This window comes from Hemiscyllium ocellatum, assembly GCF_020745735.1.
Source record: "Hemiscyllium ocellatum isolate sHemOce1 chromosome 27 unlocalized genomic scaffold, sHemOce1.pat.X.cur. SUPER_27_unloc_23, whole genome shotgun sequence".
NCBI classification, from domain to species: Eukaryota; Metazoa; Chordata; class Chondrichthyes; order Orectolobiformes; family Hemiscylliidae; genus Hemiscyllium; species Hemiscyllium ocellatum.
In genome coordinates, this window is record NW_026867491.1 from 24,388 (window position 1) to 41,815 (window position 17,428).

General features: G+C 45.6%; 1 protein-coding gene across 1 annotated transcript in view; it reads left to right on the plus strand.

Moving 5' to 3' along the window:
• The first annotated feature begins 10,066 nt into the window (after window positions 1-10,066).
• The window catches only part of LOC132807763 (gastrula zinc finger protein XlCGF57.1-like), a 38,476-nt gene continuing 31,114 nt past the window's right edge, over window positions 10,067-17,428 (plus strand). The window contains exons 1-2 of the mRNA XM_060821768.1: window positions 10,067-10,153; window positions 11,106-12,452. Of these exons, the coding sequence (XP_060677751.1) occupies window positions 11,515-12,452 (938 nt within the window). The 5' untranslated portion in view covers window positions 10,067-10,153; window positions 11,106-11,514. The remainder of the gene's footprint in view (window positions 10,154-11,105; window positions 12,453-17,428) is intronic.

The window sequence follows — 17,428 nt, forward strand, 5'->3', positions numbered from 1 at the left end:
CAGTTATCAGGCCCAAAGTGAACCAAATTTCACAAACAGACTTCACAGTTTTACCCCAACAATTTCGGTGTTAATTGTGGACTTCTGTGAGTAGGCAAGATGGCATACAGTGTACAAAGGTGATAAAGAACGAAAGAAGTATTAGCTGAAAAGATCCTCCATATTTACAAGAATTCAATAATAAAAATTACTTTTCTGAAAGGCTAAGGTCGGTGACCACAAGAATGAATGTATCCTAGTAAACATTCCAGTATTTTGTTCCCAGACAGTTGCCATAGTAAGTTGCTATGAAACCATGATGCAACAACAACGACCAGACAGTCCCTAACTTCTGACGAATATAGACTTGAATGATTTTGGAGATGTCAGTGCTGGACTGGGAATACAAAGTTAAAAATCACACAACACCAGGTTATAACCCAACAGGTTTATTTGGAAGCACTAGTTTTCAAAGCGATGCACGAGCAGCAGCAGTGATTATAGAAACACAAAATCCCGAAGGGGATTTGGGAAACAGAGAACCTTTAAGCTGATAAACAAGTATTCAGGAATCTATCAGATTTATAACACAGGGACTGAAAGTCATCGCTGCAGTGTTTCAGTGAATCATGGCTCCAGTTGGAGGAGAAATATTTCAGCTTCAATCTGGGCTTCTGGACTTGATGTTGATTTCAACACCTTTAAATTGTCAACCCACTCCCGTTTCATCCCTTTGCTTTAGCTTGTTCCATTCTGTTATCATTTCTTCGCTCCCCTCCCCCATCCCAGTCAGTGGGACTGTCTGCCCTATCATCCTGTTGTTCTCACTTTCGGATCACTTCATCTGAACTATCTACAACCTCTACCATCGGGGACAAGGCACAGAAGCCTGAACACACACACCAGCCGGTTTGGATCAGTTACTACCTTACTGCTGATAGAGTCCCAAAATGGATTCACAAACTTTTAACATTCGCCTGTACCTATGTTTTTGTTTTTGCCGCTGTTACCCAATTATTTACTATCAATGCGACTGAACTCTGTGGTCTTCCTGTATTTCTGGCAAGACAAAGCTTTTCACTGTGCCTCGGCACCCTTGACAATAAATTTAATTCAATTCAACTGTCGACATATTTTCTCCAACAGTACCTCAGACCCACTACCCCCACACCATCGACCCCCCGCCGCCACCACCACCCCCCTCCAAACTATATCATAAATGCTGTTCCGGCCACACTACACTCCAGCTCTGATGAAGAGTCATCAGAGTATTGCGAAGTGATACTGTAGAAGTTAATGCCATTGTACTTTCACGTGTGTTTCAGTCATTGAAAAGTTGTTTTATATGCAAATAGATTGGTTAGTTCAGTTTAGTTTTTAAGAATCACTACAGTGTGAAAACAGACCCTTCAGCCCAACAAGTCCACACCGACCTTCTAGAGAAAATCTCACCCACACGCTTTCTCCTACTCCCTAACTAATACACCCAACCTACCTACACTGTGGGAACATAGCATGGCCAACTCACCCTGAGCTGCACATCTTCCGATTGGCGGAAAGAAACCAGAGCACCAGGAGGAAACGCATGCAGACATGGGGAGAATATACAAACTCCATACATGCAGTCACCCCTAGGCTGGAATCGAACCCAGGGCCCTGGTGCTATGAGGCAACAGTGCTAACTGCTGAGCCACCATGTCACCTACCCTTGCTTTCGTGGAATGATTTAATTTAACATCAAGCAAATTCTGAAACTTAGCATGCTTGTCTTTCACTGAATTACCACTTTGTTCAAATAATATCCGATCTGACTGGTATAGCAATAACATCAAATGGTAGCATAATATACTCCAGGCACAAGGTACCAAAACGACACAATATTGCAGGCCTGTGACAATTAATGTAGACTTCCCTTCTATGTTCCATTTTCTTTGCCATAAAGGTAGACACTTCATTTTGCTTCCAAATTGCTTTCTGTGCGAGTTTGCTAATGCGTTTCAGGTTCAAAGACATCAATGATCCTTCTGAAATAACACACTGCAGCATCTCTCTATTGCAGATCATCAAATCATATATAAATACAGCAGAGGAGAAGCCCATTGACCATACAAGTCAGCGCTGACCTGTCTGCACTCGTTCCACTATCCTGGTTTGAAAATTATGACTTTCAGGTGCTCATCAGAGTAGACTTTATGGGTTGTATGGTTTTCCGTCTTACTGGCAGGGAGATTTGCTCGGGTTGCTTGGGAGGATTTAAACCAGTAATGTGGAGGGGAGGGGTGGGACCCAGGAAAATAGCGAGGAAAAAGATCGATCTTAGACTGGTACAGTTGGGAAAAGGAGCGAGTCAAGCAGTCAGGGCAGCCAGGAACAAAGCATAGAATCAGGTAGGACGGATAAATTAATCTGCATTGATTCCAATGCAAGAGGCCTAGCAAGGAAATGACCAGCTACCTTCCGTCAGCCCCACCCGCTAGCCCTCGAGCCCTCAAGCCTCATTCCTGATGAAGGGCTTTTGCCTGAAACGTCAATTCTCCTGCTCCTCGGATGCTGCTTGAGCTGCTGTGCTTTTCCAGCACCACTCCGATCTCCAGCATCTGCAGACCACACTTCCATCTCAGGGCTAAACAATCCATCTTGCGTGATCTCGGGAGAAGGGTATTGTTCTATCAAAATGTTTAAAAACCTTCTGTTTCCTTAATGCTCATGCGGATTGTGGGAGCTAACATAAGGTAAAGAAACTGGTAAGTTGTACCAAAAGACATGAAAAAGAAACATAAAAAACAGCAGAAATGCAAAAAGAAACCTGAGAATAAGTGAGAAAAGACTGGTTTGTATGTGGGATGCAGGTACAGTTACAATATTTAAAAGACATTTGGATAAATACGTGACTAGGAAAGGTTTGGAGGAATATGGGCCAAACGCTGGCAGGTGGGACTAGTTTAGTTTGAGAACATAGTCAGCATGGGCTAGTTGGACTGAAGGGCCTGTTCCTGTACTGAATGACTCTCCCCCAAACCTCTGCTTCCTCCCCCATTCTCTGGCCTTGTATTCCCTGCCCTCACCCTCTGTCACCCTGTCTATTTTTTCTCTCTCTCTCTCTCTCTCTTTCTCTCTCTCTCTCTCTCTCCCCGCTCACCGCCAAAGCCTCCACCCCTCTTTGCTCACTGTAACAAGCCCTTGTGAAGAAGAGGGAGACAATGGATGGTGCTATCATGTCCCCATCCAGATGGCTTTTATATGTTGTAATTGTACCAGTCTCCACCACTTCCTCCAGCAGCCCATTCCATATACACACCACGCTCCATGTGAATGGGTTGTCTCTTCGGTCTGAAATATATCTTTTCCCCATCACCCAAAACCGATGCCTTCTAGGTTGGACTTAGATGTCATTAGATTCATATCCAGTTATGATTCCTTGAATGCTGGTGCAGGCTTGAACAAACAGATGGCCTACTCCTGCTTCTAATTCTTGCCCCTCTGTCCAGGACAGCAGGAGAACATAAGACATCGGAGCAGAAATTAAGCCATTCAAGGTCAGCTCTGCCATTCGATCATGGCTGATAGGTTTCTCAACCACATTCTCCCACTTTGTCTCCATAACCCTCCATCATCTTGATGCTCAAGAACATCTCCATCTCAGTCTTAAATATCCCCAGTGATCTGGCCTCCACAGCTTTCTGTGGCAGTGAATTCCATAGATTCACTGCTCTCTGGCTGAAGAAGTTTCTCCTTACCTCCATTCTGAAAGGTCTTCCCTTTACTCTGACTGTGCCCACTAGTTCTAGTCTTTCCAGTCAATAGAAACGTCTGCCCAACTTCCACTCTGTCCAGGCCATTCAATAATCATTACATTTCAGTTAGGACCCCCCTGCTTGTGGGCCTATTAACCGTCGTCATCTGCATCCTTCAGGATGATTTACAGCAGGGATTAAGTTCGGCAAACTGAGAATGGAGGGAGAGTGTGTGGGATAGAGATTTTCAAATTCTAAGGAATATTTCGTCCCCTGGCTAGGAGACATCATCAGTGCGGTTGGAGCCTCCTGTGAAGCGCTGCTTTGATGTTTCTTCCGGTATTTATAGTGGTTTGTTCTTGCCGCTTCCGGGTGTCAGTTTCAGCTGTCCGTTGTAGTGGTTTGTATATGGGGTCCAGGTCGATGTGTCTGTTGATGGAGTTTGTGGATGAATGCCATGCTTCTAGGAATTCCCTGGCTGTTCTCTGTCTGGCTTGCCCTATGATAGTAGCGTTTTCCCAGTCGAATTCATGTTGCTGGTTGTCTGAGTGTATGGCTACTAGGGATAGCTGGTCGTGTCGTTTTGTGGCTAGCTGATGTTAATGGATGCGGATTGTTAGCTGTCTTCCTGTTTGTCCTATATAGTGTTCTGTGCAGTCCTTGCATGGTATTTTGTAAACTACATTAGTTTGGCTCGTGCTGGCTATTGGGTCCTTTGTTCTAGTGAGTTGTCGTCTGAGTGTGGATGTTGGCTTGTGTGCCGTTATGAGTCCTAAGGGTCGCAGTAGTCTGGCTGTCAGTTCTGAGACGCTCCTGACGTATGCTAGTGTGGCTAGTCCTTTTGGTTGTGGCATGGCCTCGTTCCGTGACCTATCTCTTAGGCATCTGGTGATAAAGTTGCGTCGGTATCCGTTTTTGGCGAATACCTTGTATAGGTGTTCCTGCACACTGCAGTATACTAGAACTGCGAAAAGAGGAAGAGGAACCATACACTCAGACAACCAGCAACATGAATTCGACTGGGAAAACACTACTATCATAGGGCAAGCCAGACAGAGAACAGCCAGGGAATTCCTAGAAGCATGGCATTCATCCACAAACTCCATCAACAGACACATCGACCTGGACCCCATATACAAACCACTACAACGGACAGCTGAAACTGACACCCGGAAGCGGCAAGAACAAACCACTATAAATACCGGAAGAAACATCAAAGCAGCGCTTCACAGGAGGCTCCAACAGCACTGATGATGTCTCCTAGCCAGGGGACGAAACGTTTGCAGCAAAAACTTCCAGCTCAGCGAACAGAACCACAACAACGGACACCCGAGCTACAAATCTTCACTCAGACTTCTAAGGAATAAGCAAGGAAAGAGAGTTCACTATAAATTAGAACTGATCAGATGGGCTGATTGGTCAAAGTGTGATAGATGGAGTTTAATTCAGAGAAGCGTGTGTGGTTTGTATTTTGGTTAAGCAATCCAGGCAGGACTGACACCGTTGAGGGGAGTGTTGCAGAACAAAGAGACCTTGGAGTGCAGGTTCATAGTTCCTTGAAAGTGGAGTCACTGGTACACAGGATAGTGAAGAAAGCATTTGGTAGGCTTTTCTTTTTTGGTCAGTGCATTGAGTATAGGAGTTGGGAGATCATATTTTGGCTGTGTAGGACATTGGTTAATCCACGTTTGGAAGACTGCATTCATTTCTGGTCTCCCTTTTTATAGGAAAGATGTTGTGAAACTTTGAAAGGGTCATAAAAGATTTACAAGGCTGCTGTCAGCGTTGGAGGATTTGAGTGGCAGGAGAGGCTCAAATGGCTGGGGATATTTTCCCGACAGCACTGGAGGCTGAGGGGTGACCTGAAAGAGGTTCATAAGGGGCATGGATAGGGTGAATATCCAAGGTCTTTTCCCCAGAGTCCAAAACTAGAAGGCATATGTTTGAGGTGAGTGGGAATTTTGAAAGACATCTGGATGGGTACATGAATAGGAAGGGTTTAGAGGGATATGAGCCACATGCAGGCAAATTGGAAATAGATTAATTTAGAATATCTGCTTGGCCGGACAAGTTGGACCAAAGGGTCTGCTTCCGTGCTGTATGACTCTAATCTTCTTTGGTGAAAGCAGAGGTGTGATTGTGAAGGTTGGAGTTTCAGAGCAGCTTTCAAAGATGTTTTGCCCTTAATGGGAGCAGAAGACATTACAATGAAATCCTGCATTTGTGAGACAGCAACTGAGTGAGTGAGTACATTCGGGATTTTGGTGGAAAGTGGGAATTCATTTCACTGTGGGGATGAACCTCTACTTATTGAGTCATTTCTGCTGGTGAATGAAGCCAGGCCTCAAGATTAGGAGGAGTAGATTCAGGACAGAGATGAGGAGGAACTGCTTTTCCTGAAGAATAGTGAATCTGTGGAATTCTCTGCCCAAGGAATCAGTAGAGGCAGCTTCATTAAGTATATTCAAGACACAGCTGGAGGTGGTTTTTGCATGGTAGGGGAATTAAGGGTAGTTGGGACAGTGCAGGGAGGAGGAGCTGAGACAATGGATAGATCAGCCATGATCTTAATGAATGGTGGAGCAGGCGAGATGGGACAAATGGCCTTTTCCTGTTATTATTATGAAACTACAAAGCTGCATTTCCCATGGCTAAGCCAACTAACCTCGACATTATGGACAATTTAGCATGAACAATCCAAATCAAGGCCAGTTAGTAATGTAGTGATGTGGAAAATGAACTTCAGAGAACAATAGAAAGGGACAAGGAGAGTAAATATGCCTGCAATCAAAACTGGGTTCTAAAGATCACAAAAATTGAAACCAGAAACGTTATCTGAATGTGTGCTGCATTGTAACAAAAGTGAATGAGTTAACTGCACACATTGAAAAGAATAATATGACCTGAGACTCCTTACAGAAACATGGCTTCAGGATGACAAGGATTGGATCCTGAATATCGAGGGTTTGGTCAAATGGGAAGCGAGGTAAAGGTAGAGGGTTGGTGCTGCTAATGAAAGCACTGATCACAGGGTAGTCTGATGTCAGCTCGGATTTCAGGGCCTGATTTCTCGGTCCTGTGTTGATCTCCCTGTTCCCACAGAGTAAGATGTCGGTTTGTTCTCAGCTTTGCTGGATTTCTGCTGAAGCTTTGCCCCACCCTCCTTTTTTTTCACCTTCTGGAACAATAGAGCATTCAGCCAATCAAGCCCCAATCCACAATCTCCCAGCCTGTCAACCATTAAGACACACGGTGTAATCATAGCAGGGAATCACACAAGAAAAATGAAACCAAATTTGAAACAAATAGGTGCTCGTGTTTAATGTTTGTTCATTCAGAAGTAAACCAGAAATGGGGGTCTCCCAGGATTCTGAGACTGTCCTAATTGAGGAAATCTCTCTCCCTCACATCTACCTATGAGAACCCAGCTATGATTTACATCAATATTTACAACAACAGAAATAGACAGCTATATACAGGATGGAAATAGACATTTTCTCTCTCATGCACGCACACACACGCACAAGTCCACAGGAGTGAATGTATATTTGCAGAGCTGAGCTGAAATGTCATTTTTTGTTATCAAAATGTAAGTTTTATGGAGAAGGTGCCTTCCAGGGATTTCTGGGATTTGCATATTAATGAACCTGCAACCCGTTTGTAAAGATGAAAGACTTAACAATCCAGGTTTGTTCAATGCATCATTTCAGTGGCAGGACAGTGTCATGTTTTTCTATAAATTCTGTGTCTTATGATCGTATTCTCCACAACCACTTGATGAAGGAACAGTGCTCCAAACGCCAGTGCTTCTAAATAAACCTGATCGAGGGAGTACCGTATTTGAGGCCATAGTTTATGCTGCTCAGCAGGGGGCTTCCCCTGTAATTTCAGTCCCATCCCCATATTGTCTCTATCCGGGTTTTGCTGGGGACCCAATGGGACCAGACATTTGGGATGTAAGGCTGCCTGCTTGGCAGCAGCATTAATCTGTTCATTCCTTTGGAAGACTGTATCCATTGCCTCAGCATGAGCGGAACATCTTGATAGCTGCCGGATTGATTGGACAAAACAGCATTACTATTCGTCTGCCCCATGGGAGTTACAAATCCTCTATGTTCCCACAAGTCTCTGTAATCATGGGTCACACCAAAAGTACAGTGAGAGTTGAAGATCTCAACCCCGGGATGGGTCTCTCAGTTCCGAGATCAGTTAAATGAACACTAGGAGTATGGTCTGCTTCAGCAAGGTTTCACACTTTAATTAGTAACGGCCGGGCAAAGATTTGTCCATCAACACAGATATTAAAAGATTCTGTGTTCCTTGGAGAAACTGCGTGATTAACTTGGAATAAAATATTAATTTTCATATGTTTCTTAAGAGACAGTACAGCCTTAATTACAGAGTAAATCCAATAAAATGTAATAAAATTACATAATGAACAACAGGTTAACCCAATGATATTTCCTGGGAACAATCTCCTCATACTTGTGCTTCAAGGTTAGCTGGGATGGTCAGTAATGTCTTATCTAACTTAATGAGATCCATACTATGAAGAAGGCATTGTTTGCTTAATCTGTGATTCAGTTAGCTCAGGAATGCAGAAATGCAGCTTTTAGCCATTTTAAACAGTGTTAATTTGCAGCCTGAAGCTATGTTGTTACATTACTTTGTATTTTGTGGTTAATAAAAGCTCCTGACAACAGCCTAAATCCAGGTATTAGATCCTCATCTGGTGTGGACCTGCTCTGTCACTCGAAAGAAAACTAGATTTATAATTTTAGGCCAAACGTGCTATTCTGCTAAATTAATCCAGTTGATTTGTTTTTGTTTAAAAATGTGAAAACCTCATGAACAGTTCTTCCATTAATCACTGGATATTCAAATTTCTCTTCAAAATTAAAGATCATAACAAAACTGGGTGTCAGTGGGATTTTGAATCTGGAGGGTGTGCTTGTTAAAGTTTGGAAGAACAATATTTCAAAGTGAATGTTATCGTGTTCAGTCTAAGACTTTCTGGAGATGAAAAATTTGCCCTTGAGTGTTTTGCAACACTTAACCAAGGTCAGTTCCATAGAATATGCAGTCAGGTTGATGCGAGAGTTAAGAGCTGGGGCAAATATCAGAAATAATGGAGGCAGGAGCACAGCAATTAGAGGTAGAAAGTTAGCCAAAAATATAAAAACAGGAAGGAAAGTTTTGTCAGCTTTTCTTTAAAAAAAGTTAACAAAGTAAGTGTTGGTTCATTAAAAAAATGAGTCTGGGGATTCAATAACAGAGGATAAAGAGATGGTCAGAGAATTGAAAAGAGCTTGAATCTGTCTTCACTAGAGAGGATACAAGTAACACCCTGGAACTAGATGGAAATCAGGAATTGAAAGGGAAGGAGGAACTGAAGACAATTACAATTACCAGGGAAGTAGTGCTGAGTAAACTGTTGGAACTACGAGTTCACAAGTCCCAGTTGGCCAAAGTATTTCATTCTAGACCCTTAAAGAAAAACTAGCTAGTGAAATAGTTAATGCATTGGTTTTAATTTTACAAACCTCATTAGTTTCAGTGGAGGTTTCTTTAGATTGGAAAACTCCTTTCTTCAAAAAGGCAGACCGAGAACAGGAAACAGCAGACCATTTACCTTAACATATGTCATAGGGAGCATGTTCAAAGCTATGATTAAAGATGTGATGGCAGGGTACTTGTGTAAGTTCAGGCAGCGTGAATCTGTTTTTGTCAATGGAAATAATGTTGTAATAATGTTTTGAAGAACTACCTCTCCGCACTGCGACTGAGCTGATGAATCTCCAGTGCCGACAGGGAATGGAATCCCTTCCCACAGTCCCCACATTTCCAGGCTTCTCCTCAGTTCTGGTATCCTTTTAGCTCCCTGTTTCTGATGAACAATTGAAACTGTGTTCACACTAAGGAAACGTGTACAGTCACCCCCTGCTGCGAACAGTGTAATGTTTCTTCATCAGTGTAACTTCCCACAGACAGCTCACTGGGGCACACTCTCTCCCAAAATGGGGAAAAGACATACAAAAGTTGAGGAGTCAAACAAAATACGCAAGCAATAAAATGTCGAAATATGGGGGGGGTGGGGAATTGTGGCTCTCCCCCTTTTTTCCCTGTTGCCATTTGGACACTTAAAATCCCAAAGAGCATACTGCGCATGTTTGCCGGTGTCAGCAACGCAGTGCGCATGTTTGTCGGTGTCAGCAAACATTTGGGCATGCTCGTCACTGTGCGTTTAAAAAGGGCGGAACCTTTTCTTGATTACCCAATAGGCACCTCTGGAGGACTGGAAGGACGTTGATCCTCCTGCCAATCAGAGTCACCCCATTGTCTGAATGCGGAAGTTGGACCATGAGGTTCTGAAGCTGCTGCTCGTGTCTGAATGAAGGTTGAGCTTTATCCCAGACCGCAAATTCCTCTGTCCATTATCTGTGAGTAAGGCACTCTCTTCTCTTGCCACCTTTTCCATTTAATTTTCATTCTGGGGTTCAGTTGTTGACTTGCAGCAACTAAAAGGAAAGGGAGTGTGTCGGGGTGGGGACAGACTCTGGAAGCGTTGCTCCAGGCCTGTGTCTTAATTGGCAAAATAGACAGGCAGGAGGTTGGAAGAACACAGCAAGCCAGGCAGTACCAGGAGGTGGAGAAGTCAATGTTTCGGGTGTAACCCTTCTTCAGGATTGGGGATGGGTGTAGGGGGTGATGTAGATAAAGGGTGTGCTGGGTGGTGAAGTGGGCATAGGTGTAGACAGGTAGAGGGTTCGACCTAGACAAAAGGGAGGACTGCAGATGCTGGAAACCAGAGTTTACTCAGAGTGCTGCTGGAAAAACATAGCAGGTCAGGCAGCATCCAACACCAGGAGAATCAACGTTTCAGGCGTGAGTCCTGAAGAGCCCTGAAGTCCTCCCTTTCTCCTCACTGGAAGCAGAAGAGTTTGACTGAAGTGTATTGGTGTTAATGCCTTGATGTCTCATTTTGCTCCCACCTTCTCGGGGTCGTTAACCATTTTGTGTCTGGTCGTTCCTCAAGAAGCTGCATTGCAGGTTCACTCTGAATTGACACTATCTTTTTGCTTCCCGAAATCAGACCTGCTCACTCTCAGCAGGATCCCAATGTTGTGAAAGATACTAACTTTCAGGTGGAGGTATCCAAAATTCAGAGAGATGTCAGTCTTGATGTTTTTGCTTTTCTGCCCCTGTAAGACCCTGAATCAGCACCATCAGGAGAATGAGTTAGAGCGGAGTGAGAACAGAGGGGAAAGGAGAGTGGGATGGTGCTTTCAATTTTGTGGAACAACAAAAGAATATTCCACAGAAAGTAGAGTTGCTTGTTCTGAATTTCTATCCTGCACTGATAGTGATGACTTTTGTAATCTCTTTTTGCAGAGTATTTGAAAATCGGAAGACTGAAGTTTCAAAATCAATGGATGAAGGGCTTATGCCTGAAACATTGAATCTCCTGTTCCTCGGATGCTGCCTGACCTGCTGTACTTTTCCAGCGCCACATTTTTCGACTGACTCTCCAGCGTCAGCAGTCCTCACTTTGATGTCAATGTCTGACAGTCACTCAATCCATCGGGACAGCAACGATTTTTGACTGTGATTCCTGTGAGAGGAATCAACGCTTTTTGGTTCCAGTTTGAGGACGTTTTCAGCATCAGTGGGACTGGACAGGAGACCTCACTGTTACAGCGCATTGTGTGCTTGGAGCCTGAAACAGTTATAAGGCCTGGGAAGGGGATTTCCCGGCAGGGAGGGGCTCTACACGTGTTCCTGTGCAGCTGAAGCTGTAGCCATGGAGAAACCTGAGGAATCCCGTCCTGTGGAGGAACTGTGGAAGTGTGGCGACTGTGGGAAAGGCTTCCGTTTCCTGTCTGCCCTGGAGACTCATCGGCGCAGTCACACCGGGGAGAGGCCATTCCCCTGCACCGACTGCAGGAAGGCCTTCAGACATTCCTGCCACCTGCTGGCCCACCAGCGGGGCCACACGGGGGAAAGGCCCTTCAGCTGCCCAGAGTGCGGGAAGGCCTTCAGCACTTCCTCCACCCTGCTGAGCCACCAGCATGCCAACACGGGAGAGAGGCCGTTCACCTGCCCTGAGTGTGGGAAGGCCTTCAGGTATTCCTCCACGCTGCGGACCCACCAGCGTTTCCACACAGGGGAAAGGCTGTTCAGCTGCCCCGAGTGTGGGAAGGCCTTCAGGTATTCCTCCGCCCTGCGGAGCCATCGGCGCGTCCACACGGGGGAAAGTCCCTTCAGCTGCCCCGAGTGTGGGAAGGCCTTTACCCGCGTCTCTGCCTTGCGGAGCCACCAGCGGATCCACACCGGGGAGAGACCCTTTACCTGCCCCGAGTGCGGGAAGGCCTTTACCGACATCTCCTCCCTGATGAAGCATCAGTGGATCCATACTGGGGAGAGGCCCTTTACCTGCTCTCAGTGCAGGAAGGCCTTCAGCACATCCTTCCACCTACTGATCCATCAGCGTGTCCACACAGGGGAGAGACCGTACACCTGCCTTCACTGTGGGAAGGGCTTCAGGTATTCCTCCTCCCTGCTGACCCACCAGCGGATCCACACGGGGGAGAGGCCCTTCAGCTGCCCCGACTGTGGGAAGGCCTTTTGCGACTCCTCCACCCTGCTGACCCACCAGCGTGTCCACACAGGGGAGAGACCGTACACCTGCCCTCAGTGCGGGAAGGGCTTCACCCGCTCCTCCCAACTGCGGAACCACCAGTGAGTTCACGTGCCATCGCAGGGGGATTGAAGAAGTTACGGTCGAGTCCGATTATCGATTGGACTATCAACCCAGTTCCGGAGATTCCCGGGTTCGAATCCCGCCACGACAGATGGCAGAATTGGTATTCGGTCAGAAATGTGGAGTTTGGAATCTAACATTAAGACTGTTTCAGGGAGGGGTGGTGCAGGGGGAAAGCCCCCATCTGATTTACTCTCTCCCTTGTTAGGGAAGGGAACCGCCATTGTGGGAGAGGATTCACTCAGTCGTTCCAGCTGCATCCTTTACCCGGTTTGGCCTACACGTGACTCCAGACCCACAGCAGTCTGGTTGACTCTACACTGCCCTCCCCCCACTGGCAAAGGAGCGGGGAGAAACTTACTTAGAGACAGGGTATGGGTTGAAATTGCTGAGTGAGGCAATACTTCCTCCGGGTTACGGCTGTACCAAGGATCCAATTACAAAGGGACAACTTGGTGCTGGCCAATAGTAAAGATAGTGGTGGGGGAGGGGGGTAGGGACGGGGAGGTGTGGTGTGTGCACTTTCACCTTGAGCTGTTCAAAAAGCAACTACTTTTTCTCTACTTTTTTGCTGGGGGGATCTGAATCTGTAACAAAGTTGGGTTGCAATAAAGGTTACCTGAACTTACCACTGGGCTCAGACTCTCATTGAAAGCTTTGAGCTCCAAGAGGTTTTTTGTTTTAAAGCTGTCATTTCTTTCAGCCTCCTGCACTAAGCTTAGAACATAGAACAATCCAGCGCAGAACAGGCCCTTCGGCCCTCGATGTTGCGCCGACCTGCGAACTATTCTCAGCTTGTCTCTCTACACTATCCTAAAATCAACCATGCACTTACCTAAGGATTGTTTAAATCTCCCTAATGTGGCTGAGTTGACTACCTTAGCCGGTAGGGCATTCCACTCCCTTACCACTCTCTGTGTAAAGAACTTGCCTCTGACATCTGTCTTAAAGCTATCACCCCTCAATTTGTAGTTATGCCCTCTCGTACAAGCTGACGTCATCATCCTAGGAAAAAGTCTTTCTCTGTCCACTCTATCTAATCCTCTGATCATCTTTAATGTCTCTACCAAATCCCCCCTTAGCCGCCGCCTTTCCAATGAGAAAAGACCCAAGTCTCTCAGCCTTTCCTCACAAGACCTTCCTTCCAGACCAGGCAACATCCTGGTAAGTCTCCTCTGCACCTTTTCCAATGCTTCCACATCCTTTCTATGATGGGGCAACTAGAACTGTACACAATATTCCAAGTGTGGCCGCACCAGCATTTTGTATAGTTGCAGCATGATACTGCGGTTCTGAAACTCAGTCCCTCTACCAATGAAACCTAACACACCATATGCCTTCTTAACAGCACTATCCACCTGGGTTGCAATGTTCAGGGATTTATGCACATGGACTCCTGGATCCCTCTGCACATCCACACTACCAAGAATCTTTCCATTGCCCAACTACTCTGCCATCCTGTTATTCTTCCTGAAGTGCATCACCTCACATTTAGCTGCATTGAACTCCATTTGCCACCTCTCAACCCAATTCTACAGTTTATCCAAATCCCCCTGCAACCTGTAACATTCTTCCAAACTGTCCAGTACGCCACTGACTTTAGTGTCATCTGCAAATTTACTAATCCATCCACCTATGCCTGTGTCTCAGTCAGTTATAAAAATGACAAACAGCAGTGGTCCCAAAACATACTTGTGGAACACCAGTAGTAACTGGACTCCAGACTGAATATTTACCATCAACCACCACTCGCTGCCTTCTTCCAGTTTCTAATCGAAACTGCTAAATCACCCTCAATTCCATGCCTCTGTACTTTCTCCATCAGCATCCCATGTGGAACCTTATCAAAGGCTTTACTGAAGTCCAAGTATTCCACGTCAACTGCCCTACCCTCATCCAAATGCTTGGTCACCTTCCTAAAAAAAACTCAATGAGGTTTGTGAGACACGACCTGCCTTTGACGAAATCATGTTGACAATCTGAAATCAAATCGTTGCTTGCCAGATGATTATAAATCTTATCTCTTATAATCCTTTCTAAAATCTTTCCTACAATAGAAGTAAGGTTCACTGATCTATAATTACCAGGGTCATCTTACCTGCTGCCCTTCCTGAATAAGGGCACAACATTTGCAATCCTCCAGTCCTCAGGTTCTAAACCCGTAGACAATGACGACTCAAATATCAAAGCCAAAGGCTCTGCTATCTCCTCCCCAGCTTCCCAGAGAATCCTCGGATAAATCCCATCAGCCCAGGGGACTTGTCTACTTTCACTCCTTCTTGAATTGATAACACCTGTGTGTAACTAGCCTCGATCCTTTCGAGTCTAATATCTTGTACCTCGTTCTTTTCCTGAGTGAACACCGATGAGAAATGTTCATTTAGCACCTCTCCGATCTCTACAGGGTCCACACTCCACTTCCCACTTCTGTCTTTGACTGGCCCTATTCCTACCCTAATCATCCTTTTATTCCTCACATACCTATAGAAAGCTTTCGGGTTCTCCTTTTATTCTATTTGCTGAAGACTGTTCGTGTCCTCTCTTTGCACTTATTAACTCTCTCTTTAAGTACTTCCTCGGTGATCTGTAATTCTACATTGCCTCATCTGTACCATCTTGCCTCATCAACACACAAGCCTCATGGAACAGCATCATTAGACACAGAACTTATATCGAAAGATCAGTGTCATGCAACTGATAGAATATATTGAACAAACTTAGATAGTCTTCATCTCTTAGAATGGGTGTGGGCTTTGGTTCATTAATATGTAACAATGTTCTTGAGATGGCATAAGATTTTATTAAAAAAAAATCTCCGCTCAGACAATGTATTAAAGGTGTGAGATTTGAGACTGTCAGTATTCCAACCTTGAATCAGACCGGTTCTGTTTCCAAAGTCGGAATTTGTAAAATATTAGATGCATTGACTGCCTGCAGATTGTGTGCTTTTTGAACAAAATTGAATGTATCTGCAAATATAATTCTGCCAATACAATTTCACCCCAAAGAGTAGTGTGTGTGTGTGTGTCTGCATGTGAGTTTGTGCATGAGAATGCGCAGAAGTGTGTGTGTGCATGCTTGGGAAAGTGAGAGTGATGGAGTATGAGGCTGCGAGTGAGAGAGAGCATTGAGGAGTGTGTGTGTGTGTGTCTGTCTGTGTGTGAGAGAGAGAGGCTGAATAAAAGCAAGGGGTTGTACAGTTAATGGACGAGCCATGAGTCGTGTTATAGAACAGACAGACGGGCGGTGTGTTCAGGTACATAATTCTTTGGAAGTTGTGTCACTGGTAGACAAGGTGGTTAAGGCGGCATTTCGCAACATTGCCTTCATTGTTCACACCACTGAGGAGAGGGGTTGGGACATCACGTTGAGGTTGTACAGGATGTTGGTGAGGCCACTTTCAGAGTACTGAGTACAGTTCTGGTGGCCCTGTATGAGGAAGAATACTATGAGAGAGAGTTTAATAAAGATTTACCAGGATGTTATAAGGACTGGAGGGTTTGAGTTATAAGGAGAGGCTGGGACCTTATTCACTGGAGCACGGCAGGTTGGGGGGTGACCTCAGTGAGATTGATAAAATCATGAGGAGTGGAGGTAAGGTGAGTAGAAAATGGCTCTTGCTTAGCGTAGGGGAACTCAAAACTAGGAGGGCATTATTTTTTAAATGTAAGGAGAGAGATTTAAAAGGAAGCGGAGGGGCAACATTTTGAAAAAGGGTGATTTGCATGTGGAATGAACTTACTGAGGATGTGGTAGATGCAGGTATAGTGACAACATTGAAACAGCATTTGGATGGGTAGATGAATAGAAAGGTTTAAAGGGATATGAGCCAAATGCAGGCAAGTGGGACTGGTTGAGTTTGGAATGCTGGTCGGCATGGACGAATTGGGCCGAAGTGTCTGTTTCTGTGCTGTATACCTCTATTGAAACCAGCAGACTTCTGAAAGGGGCTGAACAAGATAGTTGTAGATAAAATGCCCCTTTGTGGGGAGGGTCTCGAAATCCGACAATGTGGAAGCAGGCCATTCAGCCCATCTATTTCACTCTGGCCCTCTGAACAGTATCCCATCCATACCCACCCCTTACTCCGTATTTCCCATGGCCAATCCACCCTAACCTGTACATCCCTGGTCACTATGGGTAACTTAGCACGGCCAATCCTCCCTAACCGACACTCTAATCTGTAAATTACCTTCTCAAGAATGTAATTTAAGTGCAGAGCTTTTCTAAGAAAAATGTCAGTCTGACTCAACATTGGGACACAGACAGAATTCACACCGATTGTCTCTACTTATAAATAGGGCAACGTCTCTTCGAAATGTAGATTCATTTAGATATAACTGCGTCACTTTACATATTAAGATATCCCTTTGAATGTGCCACATCCCTTTGAAATGTAATCTCGTCCATTTACATCTCTGTATTTGCGGAAATACCCGTTAAAATGTCTATGTCCCTTTAAAATGCAGATTTCCCCCTTTAGATATGAGGCCGTTCCGTTAGATGTCGGAATATCTGTTTAAATGGAGCCGTGAGCTTTCCCAATGTAGACAGGGCTCCTCGAAACGTGGCAGTGTCCCCCCTGCAGCTGCAGAGCGAGACAGGAGAGTTTGTTTTTGTGAATGAGCAGTTGTAGCGCGAGGTGGCTGTTGCTTGGTGACGGTGAGGCTCCCCCGGCCCCGCCCATCCCCCCGTGCAGACGTCACGCGGGGGTGAAGGCGGTTGGGAGGAGAAGTCGCTCGAGCGGGGAAGCGGCGGCCGTTAGGAAAATGGCGCCGTGCGGCCCGGGGCAGACCCCCGTCACTGGTCACCGCCGCCTTCCTGGCGCAGCTGCTGTGTCACGGCCACACCGGCCGGCTGTACAGCAGGCAGGAGCCGGTGACCATTCTGGAGGCGGATGGGGTTAAGGGCCTGTTTGGGAACTGGTCGGCCGCCTGGGTGGTGGAGTTCTACT